This window comes from Eucyclogobius newberryi, unplaced genomic scaffold (genome assembly GCF_026437365.1).
Source record: "Eucyclogobius newberryi isolate DKJ021-1_F unplaced genomic scaffold, fEucNew1.0.hap1 SCAF_21, whole genome shotgun sequence".
In the NCBI taxonomy this organism is placed as follows: Eukaryota; Metazoa; Chordata; class Actinopteri; order Gobiiformes; family Gobiidae; genus Eucyclogobius; species Eucyclogobius newberryi.
Window position 1 is genome coordinate 12,139,686 of NW_027315846.1, and position 18,620 is coordinate 12,158,305.

The 18,620-nt window shown below is 37.6% G+C and overlaps 1 protein-coding gene across 8 annotated transcripts in view; it reads left to right on the forward strand.

The window, feature by feature from the left end:
- Positions 1–18,620, forward strand: part of pacs2 (phosphofurin acidic cluster sorting protein 2) — a 62,050-nt gene that overhangs the window by 31,409 nt on the left and 12,021 nt on the right. For 5 of the 8 annotated variants that reach the window (XM_072457154.1, XM_072457158.1, XM_072457152.1 and 2 more), the window contains exons 2-9: positions 9,583–9,670; positions 9,938–10,027; positions 11,005–11,130; positions 13,913–14,075; positions 14,500–14,573; positions 14,640–14,720; positions 17,192–17,251; positions 17,839–17,993. In XM_072457154.1, coding sequence (XP_072313255.1) covers positions 9,583–9,670; positions 9,938–10,027; positions 11,005–11,130; positions 13,913–14,075; positions 14,500–14,573; positions 14,640–14,720; positions 17,192–17,251; positions 17,839–17,993 — 837 coding nt within the window. The remainder of the gene's footprint in view (positions 1–9,582; positions 9,671–9,937; positions 10,028–11,004; positions 11,131–13,912; positions 14,076–14,499; positions 14,574–14,639; positions 14,721–17,191; positions 17,252–17,838; positions 17,994–18,620) is intronic. The other 3 variants (XM_072457155.1, XM_072457153.1, XM_072457156.1) reach the window with 3 other exon arrangements.

Genomic DNA, 18,620 nt, shown 5'->3' on the forward strand with positions numbered 1-18,620 from the left:
CCTGTTGAACCTTATAAACCTATAGAAATCTTTACCGGCCACGACCCACTGACGTCCCACTCTGTCACATACTTCTGTCCTGATATTGAGCATGAATATTCTAAAACTATTCAGAAAAGCAATTGATTTTTCAGTATCAATACTCAAAATCTGAAGTGTCTAATCCAATCTGGATTTTTTGAGATTTTTATTAAATTTGCCCTAATTTATACATTTATCCCACAACAAAAACACTAAATGTATGTGTATCTTTTGTATTTTTAAGACAATTCCTACTTTGTTTTGTGTTTTTTTTAAATCTGCATAGTCTAGATAACAATTAATTGATTACTAAATGGTGAGTATTTCAGTAATCGATTAGTTCACAATACAGCAAGTAATAACAGCTATTGCATCCAGCTAAAAACAAAACAAAAACTAAGCCTTTATGTTTTCTGTGTTAACCCGAAAGAGCAGCCAAATGAATGAATAATAAATACTGTTGTGTCAGTTTGGTTTAAATGAGCTTTCAAGATAAAGAAATACAACAAGTGCTTTATTCATATTCACCTTATCTTTATTATAGCTTTAAATTGGTTCACCTGGTTTATCGACAGTAAAATACATCGCAGATATAAACATATCCTTTAGTCAACCAGATAATAACAGTCAGATATGTTTTTGATAAATGTACTGCTTGTCCTGGCTCGCCTCAAAGACAACTGTAATTTAAAGGCCACAATTTATCAAAGACATTCTAGTATTGGGGAAGCGTGCTCTGTCGCTCTCATGCATTGATCTGCACTCTGCACTTTTATATCGTCCCATAAAATCCTTGAAACACCTGTTCTTGGAAATATTTTTATTACAAGCCGCTCTTTCTCTCAACATGATGGATTGAAAACCAATAAAATGCTGCCGGTTCCACAGCAGTTTGGAATAAAGTGGACGAGGAAATGAATAGCAAGTGGCACGTTGAGAGGATATTGCAGGACACATGTTTGTGTTTTTATCGAAAGGGAAACTACTTTGTATTTTATGCAAATGTATGTGTAACTGAATATGAATGAGGGAACATGCTCTTAAACTTCTATTTATTTTCGTTTATGGGCCTGCTGTGCACATGGCAGAGTGGTTAGCACAACGGATTCTTAGCAACAAGGTTAAGTTCAATCCTAACCCTTTATTTAAATGGATACTCTAATTTGTACCAAGTGAATAAATATACATGATAAGAACCGGCCCCACTGATGCTCATGCCACAATCTGCTTTATTGAATGTTAATAACAACCATTTATCCTTTTATTTATGAAATTTCCCCATGTGTGAACAATAAAGGAATATATTTATTTTCTACCAATTTCTACAACCGCAAACAGGTTCGTAATACATTAAATTTAAAGATACATTTATTCATTTCTAAATAGTTTCACAAATAGTTTCTTAAACATTTGATTTGTTCACTTTTAATACAGCACAAACTTTCGCTAAAGGATAAGGACATCTGTGAGGACATTTACTCTTTTATTGTTCTATATTGTCATTATGTTTTTGATAGATTTTGATATTGATAAAGCTTTTGTTTTGTAACATTTATTGTTGTCAGCGTGCGCAATTATTCCTCACATTTTCTCTTCATCTTGTCTTTGTGAGTTGTTGCCCGTGTAATATGAAAAGCATCAAGTATTGATGGTTGAAGAGTAATGATTTTGGCTTAAGCCTTGATGTACATTAAATTCTGGCTCACGTCCAGGTTTCAATTCAGCAGATTCAGAAATTGGATTTCTTTGAAACTGAAAGGGATTTTCTTCTTTATACACCGCTGACAAGACAAGATTGAGCACTTTATTTTGCCCTGAATTGCAGCTTCTGTATTTTCACCTCTTATCTTAAGGCCAGCAATCTCATCACAGTGCAGGAGACAAATGTACCAACTCTAATCAAAAGAATGCATTGATAACATGGTAATCTTATTGTGCTTATCCTTGTTGTGTTTATCCTGGTTGTGTTTATCCTATGTGATTACAATTTAAGCCATCATTAAATGCATTACATACTGTTAATGCAATATTGGCCATGATTGGTTGGATTTTATTTTGATTGAAAAGTCTAAACCAACTCAAATAATTTTGTTTCGATTGAATAAGCTGATGATTTTCAAAGTGGTTCTAAATTTCTCTGACCGAGGAACTCTGTACTCTTGGTTTGTTTTATTGTAACACACTTTATCTGTCTCATTACTCTTCCCTTTGGCTCATTTTCTTTACAATTGTATGTATTTAAAATGATAAACTCTTGAGTAACCAATTAAACCTTGAAAGGCTTAGTTCAGGACCCACTCCACTTCTGCCCTGATGGTCCAGACTTATCTTGCTTCTCATATTATATTTTCGCATCTATTTTAAAGCTGCAGATTTATAGTCGTGCTCACCAAGGGCAGAGGAAGTGGTTTGGAGGAGTGTGGAAATATTATTAGTACTACAGACCCAGTGTCCGGTTCAGCCTTTCTCACTGTGGACCATGGAATTGTGGAGCTGAAATCCTAAACCCGCCTGCATCAGTCTTCTCCTTCACAGAGAGGACACGCAGAGGTCTACGATGTACTCCTTTCATTATGGCTGCACAAAATATTTCAGAATTTATCAAAATCCCAATTTGAGTTGGCGCAATTGTCAAACCACAAAAGTCTGCAGTTGTTTAGATCATAGAATGTCCTGTCTTCTTGTACAAACGTCTTGTACCTGTAGTTTGGACCTATACATGTCCTGAAATGTTCCTGTTTTAGTTTGTCAGTTCATATTTCAGTCTCCTCTCAAACGTTTATGCTCTTGGACTTCTTTAAAAATGTTCTCTCTCATCATAGTCCTACTTTTTAAACATGAATTGCATATCTAATCGCACAGACAGACGTTTCCAGGCTGTGAGATCGTGACGGATTTGTTTGGACATTTTAGTTTATAATGCATATTGTTTTTCTGTTTGCTTTTCTCATGCATCCAGACCCCTCAAAATGATATTTGTTATTGTTTGGACAGCGGCAAATTCATTTTAAGTCAATCCTCCTCTGCTCAAAGACTCGCCACAGCTACATTTTACATACATTTCACAGTGCACCTTTGATAATATAGTATCTAAATAAAAGGAAAAGTGGGGGGAAATCAAATATATATAGAATAAGATGTGTGTACTTAGTCTAACATACTTGAAAACAAACTTACATATATGACATATCTTTTCCCCCCGATAACAATGTTCAAATGATATTATGTTAATCCAACAGAAGTGTGTTAAAATATGTCTTCCAATGTGTTACTTGAGGTTAAATTACTAGACAAATGTGAAATGTCTGTAAAAATCAATCACCAAAAGTGTAAAATATCACTTTTTGCTCTCATTTGGAAGTTTACTGCAAAACCTTTTTCATTTTCATCTTTTAGCAACTCTTTTTGTGGATTTTTTCACTACAAACAATATACTCCTCCATTCAGATTTTGCATAAGTTCAAAGCAACATTCACAGCATTATCTAAATTTGAATATATTGCCCACTTCCAACTGCCACACACAACAGTTATGCTCTTTTGAATGCCCCAAACAAACAGTGGTTCTGAAACTGTGATGGTAAGTGCTCAAGATGTTCATTCATTGTCTTCGCCTCTCGAATGTCGTTGAGCAAATGGGTGGCACTGGTCTGCGTGAAAGGCCGATTGTGAGGTCGAAGTGTCCAAACCGTGCCTGAACAAGAGCTCAGTACGTGTTATTACACAACAGGATTTAATGAGTATTTATTTACAACACATCTTGAGTCATATTGCACCTTAAATCTATCAATATTAAGAATTTGTTCTGCAATGCTATTACAACTCTTTAGTCGTTGCCTACTTGGCGTTTTATCTTAATAGAACATGAAATTGATCACATGGGACTAAAACAAAACAAAGACATTAAATATAAGACAAACTATAGTCAATACTAGTAAGATCAAGTTCACGGTAATATTCTGAATTCAAGTCATTTTAATTGATATACAAATGGTTTTATTGCAGTGTATTGAGCTAAATCAAAACCAGAATAGTGTTTAAAGGTTTGCTTCTCTGCACTTTATTCTAATGTTTTGACCTCACAGTGGGATTCTTGTGCATTTGCCCCGTCTGTTGCATGTCACACATTTTGAGCAGAAATAGGTCAGCGCAGATCCTCTTACAAATTAAATGGTGTGTCGTTTGAAATGCATTTGAGCACAGTCCATCCAAACGTGTTCATCTCCTGGGGCAGGAACAGAACCACATTGTGAGGAATAAAAACGTTAGATTGAATTAAAACCGCCACTGGACAAAAATAAATGTTGCAATAAAACTAGTCCAAATTTAAACTATTCAGGTAAATCCTTACAGCCCACTTACACCTACCTTGCATTGCTCGAATAGATATTAATGTGGGTTTACACACAATACAAAATGGGACAGAAGAAAGCATTGTTGATATGGTAAACAAAGGGATCATTGAGTGGCGTTGATCCATTGTGTCCGGGTGTCGTGGGTCGAGTCTCGGGGAAAAAAAAAGAAAGGTCTCCATTCACATTGATGCACGGGCTTTCTTCAAAACAGCCATTGTCCAAGCTGCGTGTAAAGCTTGATTTACAATCTATAAGTAAACTGCTGTGTCAGTCAAGCAGAAGAGGAAGATACAGCTCAAGTAGAAGCAAAAGTACTAGTATTCCATAATGGTAGTAAAGTACTTATTGACTGTGGTGGTTACAATTCAATTAGTACTTCAGTCGTTGTCACTATTCCTCTACTATGAATAGATGTGGACTTTAAAGAAAAGTATTGTACAGTATAATTTACGCTCTCTTTTACCTTTCAGTTTTTGAAAATGTATATTAACGGAACAAAAAAGAACAAATAAGACAAAACATGATGCAGAATGAAAACTAAAAAGTACTTCGGCACACACTGAACAACATAAAAGTTCAGACTAGTCCAAAGTTTGTCAAATGTACAAATTATAATCTTTTCCCTTCGTCTTATAAGTCCTTAACTATGTCAGTCCAGTCTTTGATCGTTGGTTTGGTTTGTGTCACAATGGCCTTTTCCCTGCTGCCAGAAGAATGCTCCACAAGTATCCATTTATTGTGTCCATGTTTGGAGTTTTGAGGCCCAGATACACAGTTCTGAAGTCAAGTGGGAGTCAAAAATAATAGTGGGCACTTTGACATGGTGTTTTAAGCACGAGCAGATTCCAATATGACAATGCCAGGATTCATTGGGCCCACGTTGTGAAAGAGTGGTTCAGGGAGACATCATTTTCACACATGGATTGACCACCACAGAGTCCAGACCTTAAGCCTCTTTGACAATATTTGGGACGAGCTGGAGAAGGCTTTGTGCAGTGGTCAGACTCTACCATCAGTGATTCTAATTCTAATTATGACATACATTAATTGATATAAAACTGTATATTATACTGAAATTAAACTATAAATAAACTATTCATTAAAAACACATTCAACTTGAAATATTACCACTTTTAATTTGATCCTGCAGGGTGAGTCACGAGTCAGTTATTTTGGGAGTCCCGACCGCTCAGTCATGAAATAGATGGAAAACAATGACATAAGAAATTCATATAAAGTCAAGCATTTTGTTTCTTTTTATGTTGGACACGAGTTTCTTACTCTTTGCCTCAATTTGGATTAGTATCGGACAGAATGACAGTCTCACCAGTCAAACGTAAACACCTCCTCCAATCACACAAATACGCTCATACAAGCACTTTGGCGAGCGGATCGTCTTGCCCAAGGACACGACGGCAGAATGTTATTATACCAGCCAGTACACTTCCACCTCTGCACCATTTAAGTCTCATGTTTCTGTTTTTCTTGTTTTTCCCCCCAATCTGTGCCCTGAACAAACAGAAAAGGTGGACTAGCTGGTATTTGTGTGTCTTTGTTCTATTTGCGTTCACTTCCTGTCCTCAAAATAGCCGTGGCTTTAGATTTCACCTCACTCTGTCTGTTATTTGTGTGTTATAGCGTCTCCATTATTCTGATGAACTGGTCCCACACTCAGACACACATTTTCACTTAGCATGACAACAACCTCAGCTTTTGTGCCATAGCTTTTCAGGACGTTTCTAAGGAGTTCAGATTTTTCAGCAGTGATGTCATGCTGTCTGGCTATAGCATCAGCATTAGCATAAAGGAGGAGGAGGAAGTGTTTTTGGAGGAGAGAGCTGTCTTGGCAAGGCATCAAAAACTACAAGGTCTGGTGCATGTTGCTTAAAGTTTCTCAGATAACAAACAACAACACTTTTCTTCGTTGTACAACTTAACTGTTTATGTCACATTAACATTACATTATCTTTCAGAAAGTTTGATGTGAGAAAGCTCATCTAGATAAGATAAGATATTTAATTACACAAAGACATTTGCCAGAAAAGCCATTTTTTTAGGTTTATAATTGTATTTTCTGGTTGTAATTGATGACACTAGGAAATTACCCAGCAACAACTGGGACAAAACTTATCACAATTCCTTTTATTTGACGTTAATTCTGTTAATGTCTAACAAAAAAGTTATAAGTTATAAACTTTAGATGGAATGAGTGTCCCTGGTGTGATGATGTCACTTCCTGTCATTTTCTACGGATTTTTCATCTTTTCTCCACAAATAGCCAGTTGGTGTAAAACTATATTTACAACAGGTATAAATACACCTGTCTTACACACTTTAAGACGATGGAAATTACGGACAATTGAGGATTGTTTGTTTATGATGCATCATGTGTCACTTGCATCGTGTGTCACTTTTCTAGGACCACCATATACTTACCTTTATGGAGTTTTTGTTGATTTGAATTGATTGTTCCACAGTATGGCATTAAAGTGACCATACCTTTATTCAAGTAATGGTTTTGAATTTTGAAAAAGAAAAAATAGAAAAACATGCGATTGTACAGTACGGAGTCACCTCTTCACAGATCTGACCTGTAACTTGGCCTAATGTCATACTGAAGAACATTCTAGGCACAGTAATAACCTGTCCATAGAAAAAGTTACACAGTGCACTTCAAAATCATGGTGTTTCTTCTCACAATAATCACATTTGATATTGTGTTGAAAAAGCTTCAGTTGTAGTCATCTGGACTCAGTTAGCAAAAATAATAGTAATAATAATAATATTTTTGCTAACTGAGTCCAGATGACTACAATTGAAGCTTTTTCTACAATAGAACACTCCTGGACGAATGAGGGATTACACCGACATTTGATATTGTGGCATCGCAAAGAATGTCATCATTATTGTATTACAAGCATCAGATCTGATTTTAAAGTTTTTCTGTGACAACCTATACTTTGTTTTCTTCTTAAAGTACCAGATTATGAAAATAAAGAGGTGCACATTTTCTCCTCTTGTGCCAAAGCCTTCTTTAAGTTTTTATAGTCAACATGACTTTAATGATTCTCCTTCTTGACATGACTCTTTGTATTGCTTTAATCTGTGAAGCACGTGTTAATCTCTGTGATAAATCGGTGCTCTTCAAATTAAATGTACTTAATATACTTTGTTAAATACTTGGTCCCACATTGCACAAAGGTGTAAGACTCAAATAACTGAACAGTGATGTCATGCGGCCCAATGGTTACACTTTGTACAGTTTAATTAGCTCAAGACGAAGTTAGCGGGATGATAAATGCGTTTGTTTTTGTTTTACATTTGAGAGAGAGTGAAAAGCTGCCAACTTGCGGGGGGTAAAAACCCTTTTCTCTTGTCAGTGAGAATACAGCCAGTCTGAAAAACGTGACAGGCTTGTTAACACATCCCTTACTACAAGTGCCAAAATGTGCCAAAAATCCGCTCCACGCCGCCAGTGAACCAACTCAAAGAGGATTTACCCCCGAAACACTGCGCTCGCATTAGGTTTTCACGACAGAAAAAGCGCTGGGACGCCTGAGAGGTTTTTTTTCTTTCGTGATTTAGTGCCATTTCTTGTTACATCCCACTGGCGACGGCTGATCTGAATTTCACAAAGAAAACCACTCGAGTCTGAGCCAAAACCTCAGGCGTTTGATAAATAAAAGAGCAAATTGTTGGTAACATTGGGGCAGTGTTAAAAATGCCACATCTTGCCACAACGCTTTGAGATTAAGTTCAGAGTAAATAGTACTTTTGCAAAGGAGTTGCTGTGATGATCTTTTGCACAAGAATAGATCTGTATGTGTAAAGACGGAGTGGTTAAGGTGGTATAGTTTATATTATCATCAGTAAGTTTAAATTACTTTGATTTAAAGTCATTGGATTGCTTGGATTAGTGACTATAGAGTGATAACATTACAATAGCGCAGATATTGCAACAACTACTATTATATTGCAGAGGAAAGGACACAGGATTTGTATTTCTATTGTTTTTTATTATTGTATTTCTGAGGTAGATGGACCGAAATGTCTAAACTAAGAGTGACGCAGTGTGCATAGGTTTTCTTACAGCTTTTTCCCCCCCAGCCAAGCATTTCCCAGAACAAGAACAGAATGAATAGTGTCTCAAAAGTGCAGCTGTTGTTCCCCACATGTATTTATGCACGTTGCGTCACTCTCAAACAGTCAAAACGGTCACACGGCTCTTCACAAATGTACAAATGCGTCCAAAACGAGGTGAGAACGCGAGCCGGTCCTGTCATCTGCCATGTTTGTGTCTGCAGCCAACACATGGCCCTCACCTCTGTCCCCCTTTAACCCCCTCAGCATGTGTTTACTTTGGACTGTTTTGGGATAAACACAGATGAACCATGAACTATGAGAAAGTCAATGTTTGCTTTCTGGTTTTCACAGTTAAGAGGTGGTGAAATCAGCATGTGGCGATCTGGAGAGCTTGTTTTTATTGCTAAAGCTGCTCTATGCTCTGTTTTCTGTCATCCTCGCTTCTCATTGGTCGGCCCCTGTTGTGCTCAGAGTGAGTGACAGGGGCGTTTAACCAATGGCAGTGAACTTTCAGGAGAAGCGAATGTAGTTACTTCTTAACGGTGCTTTAGTGCGTAAGGGTCTCGTCAACATGCTATTGTTTTGTCTGAAAGGTTCCACAGTATTGCATTAAGCTACGCGAGGCAAGCAGGCCAAGTTACAGGTCAGATCTGTGGAGCGGCGGCTCTGCTTACTGTAAGAATGTATGTTTTCCAAGACAATAAAACACCTGTTATTGAACACATGAAAGATTGATGGTTTAAAGGTACACTGTGGAACATTCTGAAGCAGACCTGGGCATTTGTGGCCCCAGGGGCAAGATGTGGCCCCCAGCATGTTTTAATCCGGCCCCTAGTAATATTTTAGTTTCTTTTTTTAACTGTCTGTAACATCTGTCTGCACTTGTATCCTTAATAAAGATGATATGAAATTAATTAAATAATAGCTTCAATAGCCCATATATGACAGAAAAGTGGCCCTCGGAGGAAAAATAATAGCCCACCCCTGTTCTAAAGGATTAACATAGAGACAAGAAAGAGGAAAAACTCGCTTTGTGTCCAGTTAAACGCTATGTATTTGTGATCAAACTCAAAATACTTTGCTTTTGTTAGTATATTTATGTTCTCTGCCTCTGTGTCCTTCAGGTTGTGCAGCTTGACTCTGAAGAAACTCGTTGTTTTAAGGGAACTGGACAAGGAGCTCATTTCGGTCGTCATCGCTGTCAAAATACAGGTCAGAATGGTTCCGGTTCTCATTTGGATTGTGTTTGTTTGTGTTTTACTACTTTATTCATTCACTATTAGTAATACACATTTCATTTATGGAGTTTATTACCGGTATTTGATATGAATTACAATGTATATTCATTGCACATTAGCAACAACAGTATTATTATTAAACATGAGATAATTGTAATACTTTTTGTACTGCATTATTGCCCTCTCTGATTACTGGCATTGTTGAAATATGACTAAAGATAAACTTGACCTATTTCCACAGGGCTCCAAGCGCATCCTGAGGTCCCATGAGATAGTGCTGCCCCCCAGTGGCTCCGTGGAGACTGACCTGGCGCTGACCTTTTCTCTGCAGGTAACCAGGGGTCTTGGTTATACAGTTGGCTTGCTTATATATATATACATGACTTGTCAGGTTAAGTTTGTGATTGGTAAAAAGACAACTTGAAGCATTAAGTCTTGTCAACAAACTCTGCGCTTACTTTGAGGGCTTCACAGATGAATCAGAAAGCGATCCAAGCTCTTTTTGTCTGAACTCTATGTAAAGTTTTAGACATGAGAATGAGGTTTGGAGTTTTGTCCTGTTTGCTTCCGAGTGTAGTCCTGGTTTGATCTTGATTCTTTTCCAAGTCTGTCAAAATTCTGGCTCTCCTTAAATAAACTAATATTCATCAAAGAGCATACGTTAGATCAGTTTTTGGCTGACTGACACTTATCAACCATTGAGAGCTGGAAATATAGGTCACCTCCAACTGCCTGTACTCTCTATATATTTTCTATATTGTTTTTAATATATCAGTAAATTAAAGTGGGCCTAAAACAGTTAAACAAATCGGTATCTTATTTATTTGTATGAAAACGTATTGAAATAGTTGGTATATAACTGATTTCACCACATTAACATGGCCAGTTAAGATCTGATCTGAACTTAATCAGATAATATAATGATTCATTAATTCATTTCATGTTATTTATTTATACATGGAAAACCAAATGAGAAAAGTTTTATTTTTCATTGGTACCATGTTAAAACACAACACAAAATAAACCACAAGCAAACTAAAAATAGGATACTAAAACACTAACAACCAAATATGATTTTTGGTAAATGTCAAGAGAAATCTCACCTACTGAAAAAAAGAGAAAAAAGTTGTCAAATCCTGTTCAGGTCTGAACAATCAGAAAATAAATGAAATTGCTCACATCAGATTTACTTTAAACCACATTTCAATGCTCTTATAACTCCAGAGATCAAATGTTGCACAGGTTTTTGGTGTGTGCGTTTAAATATAGTCATTGACAGTAAGAAATATAACGGTGATTTCTTTGCAGTATCCACACTTTCTGAAGCGAGAGGGGAACAAGCTGCAGATCATGCTCCAGCGACGGAAACGCTACAAGAACCGGACGATTCTGGGATACAAGACTCTGGCCATGGGCTCCATCGACATGTCTGAGGTACAGTAAGAGTAACACAGACCACACCAGGGCCAACGCGCAGATAGATCCCACAATTAATATGATACAGCCACATATTAGATGTAGGTGCAAAATAAACAACGTACAGCAACTATAACTACGCGGTTCATTCTTGTATTTTAGTCTAGGTTCAGTAATACATTTTGACCGGTTTTATCCTAGTTCAATTCAGTTTACTTTTACATAGCCAAAAATCACTTCAAAATTGTTGAATTGTTGAAATTAAACCACAGAAACGGTTAGAAAATCAAACAAGGAAAGTCAACTAACATCATTCATAGGAAACAAGCAAATGGATAATTGTCCCAGTTTTCTACAGTGTGTGTTCATGTTACATTCTGATTAAGATCTTAACCATCTTTCCCACTTAAATGAGATTTAACTAAATAACCAGTGCACGTGTAGTATCCATGCTTCTCTCGCCTGTTGGGTGCAGTTGGATTTGCAAAGCAGCAGATTAAAATTCATCTGCAGCTAAAGCGTAAAAAAGGAGCCCCAGTGGAAATTGAGTGTGGAACTTTAATGAGACAAAGAAATTCAGTTTCCTCGAAGCGTCTCCTGGGGCTTCAGCTCAGATTTGAGAGCTGATAGATTCTCAAAAGTGAAAAGAAAAACGCGCCCGAGTAACTTTGAGATGAGTTTTAAAGCTGTTCTTGAGAAGGTTCCGGTATTTGTTAGAACGCGACGGTACAGCATGTTACGAGCCGGCTCCGTGTACGAGGCTACAGCTGCGGCGCAAAACTCAGAGGATCTTATTAAGGTCACGCCGCTGCAGCTGTGAGGAGAAAACACAAACAGGAAGAGAACAATCTGGAAACAAAACTGTGCTTCTATGATAATGACGTGTATTTGGTTTTGAAGGTTAGCAGCATTAGGATATCATCTATGTTTGTACAAAGGGAATTGTCAAAAAGATCTGATAAAAATACAAAGAAAATGAACTCGCAGAGTAACAAAAGCATTAAGTGGTGATCCTCCTTCTTTTTGGTCTTATAACAAACAATAAAACTCTCAAATATACTGTGTAGAAGGGAAATACAACCTCAGAGGAACAAGAGGAACATTTGTGAAGCAATCAATGGTGTCAGGTTATGGAATAGTTTGCCAGAAAACATCAAGCAAAGTAGTAACAGTCGGCAGCTCAAAAATAATACAAAATAATAATAGTTTTGAACTATATAAGGCTCTCATTGGCATTTTTTTTTGGAAGTATTCACCGCTTTAGATCTCAGGACATTCTTATTTCACAGTCACCACAGAGTCAATACTGAGTCAGGAAAAAAGGATTTCTGTGACGTTGTTGAATTAAACACAGAGACTATTTAAAATACATGATGTGATGCCTTTTAATGAATCCAAAGCACTTGTTAAAGACTATCCACAGTGCTGGTGCTCTTACACTTTCACATCCACTATAGGTTAAAATCATGTAAAGTGTTTTTATGTATTTTTTCTTTTTATTGATTGTTTTATTTAATGTTTTATTGGCATTTTATTTGGACGTCCTGTGTTTGTTTAATCTCTATTTTGTCTTTAACTGGGCAGACACAAAAAAGAGGTTTTCTCTTGATGGGTTTTCCTCTGTATAAATAAGTAATCGACATAAAGGATGTTGCTATGAAGTAACTGGATTAAATGTGTTAAATATTTATAGATCAAAGTGGAAAATGGCATGTTTCAAACTAAATTAAATTAATAAATACATTTTTGTGGCGGTGAAACACAATAAAAAAGTACAAAATATAGTCCATTGACATGATGCACTTTGGAGTTGCCATGGCGCCTGTGAATGTTCTCTGTTTATTCTCCTGGTGTGGACCCAGTTCTGAGCACACTATTCTTCATCGCCAGTGAGCATATCTTTTGTGTTTGGAGTTGATAATATCCACTGTAGCCTTGAAATGAAAAAAAAAGTGCCCCGAGTTGTGCGTTGTTCTGCTGTGAATGCGTTTGACCTTGGACTGAGTAAAAGCGGCTCAGTGCGTGGATACATGTCGCACAGCAGCGTTTCACAAGGGCTGAAAACGTACGTCAAGAAAGTTGCATAACAAAAGGGAAACTTGTATTTAAAATGATTCAGCTAACCTTCCCTCAACCCAACAAGGCTGATTTTCAGTTTTTCTAAACCTTGAAAGGAGATGATGCACATTGATATTTGAACAAAGAGAACCTTGTCCGTGAGAGTGAATGTCGCTTTTGCATCATTTATCTTTGATCTAGCACTTTATTATATCGTTTTTAGCAAATATATCTTTTTTTAGCTTCTCCTTTTCACAGTGTCAAAATGTTTCTTTGTGTTTTGTAACTTACCGTATATTTTCAGTGTTTAGCTTCTTCTATTGTGTCTCAAACTACAAATATACTAAACTAGTTATTTCTTTATTAATTATTTATGAATTATTAATTAAAAGTATCTAGTTTTTGCCAATTTATTACGTCCAAACTGAGATACATTTTACTACATTAGCATCACAGATTTACAGCTACATCTACTACGTTATTTAACTCACACAGCAAGTTGAAATGTTGTTTTTATTAATAAACATCTAAAAATATATATATAGGAATAATGTTAAAAAATGTCCAATACAAAAAAACTACAAAGATGAAAGCCCTTCAGACGTTCTACCAGAAAGGTCAGGTAAAAATGTCAAAAAAAAACTGCATTCCCTTTTGTAATAGTACAACACGTCCCGGTCAAATCTGACTCTGCTTCTTTCTCTGGACTGCATGTTCTACCTCTCGTCCTTGCGTGTTCCAGGTGATGCAGCATCCCACCGAGGGAGGCCAGGTGCTCCCTCTGTGCAGTAACCAGAAGGAGATGTTGGGGAAAGTGGCCGAAATCTGGATCTTCTCTCTGTCCAGTCAGCCCATCGACCACGAGGACCCGGCGCTGCACTCGGGTCAGAAGATCAAATGCTCTGGTACTGCAAAGTCATGTTTAGAACACCTTGTGAACAGTACTTATGTGAGTTTTTAAGCAAATGCAATTGTGTAATGTAGTATTAGAGGATAGCGTTCTGCAAACTGCAATAATGAGCAGGGATTCATCTCCAGGAGGGTTTTACTTGTGATGCATGTTCTAAGTTGATGGAGGAAACTCGCCCAAACACAGGGAGAAACATGCAAACAACCTACCTACCTTACTCAATCACCATGGAAACCAAAGTCTTGAGATGGCAATTATTCTTATTGTCGTTCTTAGCCTTTGCTTTACAGTAGTCACCGCCTACAGCCTTTCCATAAATCTGTGCCTTTCTTGAAATCACCTTGAACATGAGTCAGTGTTCAGGGACACAAATAATCACCATATTATACTCATACTAATTGATTCACTTTGTGTTTTAGATAATTACTCAGAAGAGGAGTACGAGAGTTTCTCCTCAGAACAGGAGGCCAGTGACGACGCCGTTCAGGGACAGGTACTGTAGCATTTTTGTTAGTATTATTAGTATTAGTCACTCCTTCTGACCGTTCGCCTTGTGCAGGATCTTGAAGACGATGAGTATGATGTGAGGAAACCAAAGAAACAGAGACGGTCTATTGTGAGGACGGCTTCCATAACAAGAGTAAGAACACACAAAACCTATTACATTAAGTACAAAATGATTTATTTGATTAATTAAGAAGCAATTATTTATCCTGCAAATTGCACGTCACTGCCAAATTGTGTCGAATTTCCTCTAAATTGTAAATCACATGTGCTGGTTTCAATATAAATGGAAAGGGGAGAATAAGGAGGCACATCCATCATAAACATCTAAGATAATATGTGATTTCCTGGACACAAACAGCTTTATAACTATATGATAGGAGGGATGACTGCTCACGTTCTCTTGATCATAATAACAACATTTAAAATACTGTATATGACATTTCTCGCTTTAAATGGCGTGCTTTTGACATCCCAGTTAAATCCCACGCAGGAAATTGGTTGTTTGACATCTTAACCAATCACTGTCACCTCTGAGTCGCACACAGGATGTTCATTTAAACAAAAACAACGCTCGCCCGCTGAGACGGTCCACGACAAAGTCCAGGAAATGACCCCCGAGGGATTATTAAGAGCAGTTATTGTTTGACGTGGAAATGAGATACAGGTCAAGGGTCGCGGAGTCTGGAAGCGCAGGCACTTTGAGTGAAATTGTACAGCAACAGTAAAAGGCACTTTACTATAATTGAGTCGGCAGTAGAAAGGATAGTTTGATATGGAGCTCCACTTAAATGTAAATGGGACAGAAAGAGGAGAGCGGTAACCGTAGTAATAAAACGTGTTGTAGTAGTAGATGTAGTGATAATAGTTGTAGTAGTTTCACGTCACAATTGAATACTATCATGTGCATTTGAGTAGAATAATGTTTAGTTCATCTGGAAGTCATGTAAAACTGTATTTATCATAAGGTTTGTTGTGATTTGCTGATAATATAAACATTAGATTTAAAAGCCCCAATTCTAGATAATGTATCTCTGAGTGAGCTAATGACGAGGGAACACCTTTATAGCATGATTAACAGCTCATTAAAGTTGATTTTACATAATATATATTTTCAAAACCCTATCTTGGCTTCTGTGCTAACATAGAATCACATGCGTTTCACTTTAATACATTTACAGTGTATCTAGTCAATAAAATGAATTCCCAAGAGCCATTATAATATATTTTTCTACTCTACGCTGGTGCAGAATTGACAGTCCAGTTAGCTTTAGCTGTGGATAAAAGCATTTGAGGCTAGATGAAGCATGATGCGGCGCGTGTATTGATTTGACATGAGTGCACTGTCAGGATCGATGCGTATCCGCTGCTGCTAAGACGAGTGCACGAGCATATCATCACGGCCAGTTTTCTTTCATTGAGAATTCTTAATTTAGTGAGAAAATATATTTAAAATGTTATACTTTACGATCATAGACCTAAAATTAATACTTCACTTCAGTTAGATAGCTTTAGTCATCCCGATATATACAGCATACCATATTTTCTGCACTATAAGGCGCACTTAAAAGCCTTTAATCTTTTTTTTTTCAAAATCGTACTTGTCATAGGTTTTTCGTCCGATCGAGCTCAAAACAACACTTTCTGCATCTAGAGACATTGAAATGTAATAATCAGCCACTTTTTTTTAATATTCTTTACGGTCCCCGCGTAACACGCCCTCAAAAAAGGCTTAATTTCCTGTTTTTTCAAGGACAAGTCACGCCTAATGGAATTTATCTACAGAGCTCATATTTCACTCACTAATGCGTTTTTATGGTCTGATTGGAAATAATTAATACCCATGTAACAAATTTACTCTATATTTACTCTATAGTAGTATAGTGTGAAAAACTCAACATTGTCTGATTTGTTTGAAACTCATGGATTATATTTTCCTCAAGACGCCATGAAAAAAGTGCATTACAGATATTGTGTATTTTTCACTATTGGCCACCTGTTGGCCATAGTTATATAATTGTGTACAGAAAATCACATATTTTATTTTGATGGGACATTTCCTCTTGTGCCGCGGTCTTAGTATTAGCATTAGAGTTAGAATTAGAATTAGCATTAGCCTTAGCCTTAGCGGCGGGTTTCTGTTGCTAGGTGACGAAGGTACAGGGAGGAGGGTGTGCAGCCGGGTCACCGAGGCTCTCTCTCTTTCTCTTTGCTCAGGTCTGCGTTCAGCACGATCTTGCAATTTGTCAGGACAAACAACTATTTGAGTCGCAAACTACGCAATCATAAACGGGGAATTACTGAGCGTCGTTAGGTATGCCACAAAACGCAGCAGAAAACATGGTTGCGCAGGTGGCGGCTTTATTTCTGGTTGTTCTTATTAACCTCGAAGCGATTTTGTGTGGTACACGTTTTGTTTCGCTTAATCCAGTGCGCCTTATAGTGCGGAAAATACGGTATATGTTTTATTTTCTCTTTTATCTTAACTGTTGTTTACATTTTTCAAATACATACAGTACTTCAACCTTTACTTGCACCAAAACACATAATTGTAAATGAATTTTAAATATATCCTGACGTTGTTTTTTGTGTGCTTTGGTGTTGTAGCAGCAGAACTTTAAGCAGCGAGTGGTGGCTCTCCTGAAGCGGTTCAGAGTGTCTGACGAGGTGAGTCTTCCTGTTCTATACGTCTGTATAAATGTATCTATGTACAATACTACACATACTACTTAAAGGTTCACTGTGTAACTTTTCTGGAGGAGGGAGCGTCTGCGGGTTTGCTTTGTCCAGATTGAATGTTACAACTATTTGGAATTAAACAAATCTATTTTCACCAGGCCAAGTTTACAGGGTTTTCAAGATATATATGTTTTACCAATAATGTCATTTAGAGGAGGGTAATAGAACAACATGTAAATCATATTGTGAATGCTGTTTAGAAGATGCGCAAAATTTGAGTATCTTTGAGTAAGTTTGAAAAAGTAGCGTCTTAAACTTTACAAAACCGTGATATTTCTGCACTTTTGCGAGTCATTTAACAATTTTTCACACATACAGTAGGACTGACATAATATCTTCTGACTGTTGTATCAAAATAAATAGATAAATAGAGATATACATATTTATATACTTTTTTCTATTACCGATTGACCTTGGCTCTTTACTTCCCCAATTAAAGCGCTCATATTTAACAGCATTTTTCACATCCCGCTACAGCATTAGCACAATCCTGGGTGTGATGTCTGTTAAACCAGGTTTTGGACTCTGAGCAGGACCCCGCTGAGCCCCCTCCTGAAGTGGAAGAGGAGGACCTGGACCTGGACAGTGTGGAGTTCGAAAACCCCAGCGACAGCGGGCCAGAGCTGGACGATGACGACAGCGTTCTCAGCACTCCCAAACCCAAACTCAAGTGAGATGCTCAGGCTCTTTTCCACCAGTGAATAGCACGTTATCTCTTCGTACATATACAGTATGTGTGTGCGAACACAGGCACGTGAGGGCATCTGGCTCTGTTTCTGGTGTTTACAATAGAGTGAACCAGGCATTCAGCGCAAAGTGTTTGACCTTCTGCTGTCAAATGGTCCACTGACCCTCTCTCTCTCTCTCTCTCCCCCTCTCTCCTTCATCTCTCTGTCTTGTCCCTCCCTCTCCCTTTCTCCCTCCCTCTCTCTCTCTCTCTGTTTCGTCTCTCTCTCTCGTCTCTCTCTCTGTTTCGTCTCTCTCTCTCGTCTCTCTCTCCCTCATCTCTCTGTCTTGTCTCTCTCTCTCTCCCTCACTCGTCTCTCTTTCTCTCCCTCTCTCTCTCCTCTCTCTTTCCCTCTAACTCTCTTCTCTTTCCCTCTCCCTCTCTCCGTCACCTCTCTTTCCTCTTTGTCTCTCCCTCTCTCTCTCTCCTTTCTCTTTGTCTCCTTTTCTCTCCTCTCTCTTTCCCTCTCACCTTCCTCTTTATCTCTCTCCCTCTACACTCTCTCTCTCTCCTCTCTCTCTCTCCTCTCTCTCCGTCACATTCAAATAAAAGACTTGGACACTGTGATTC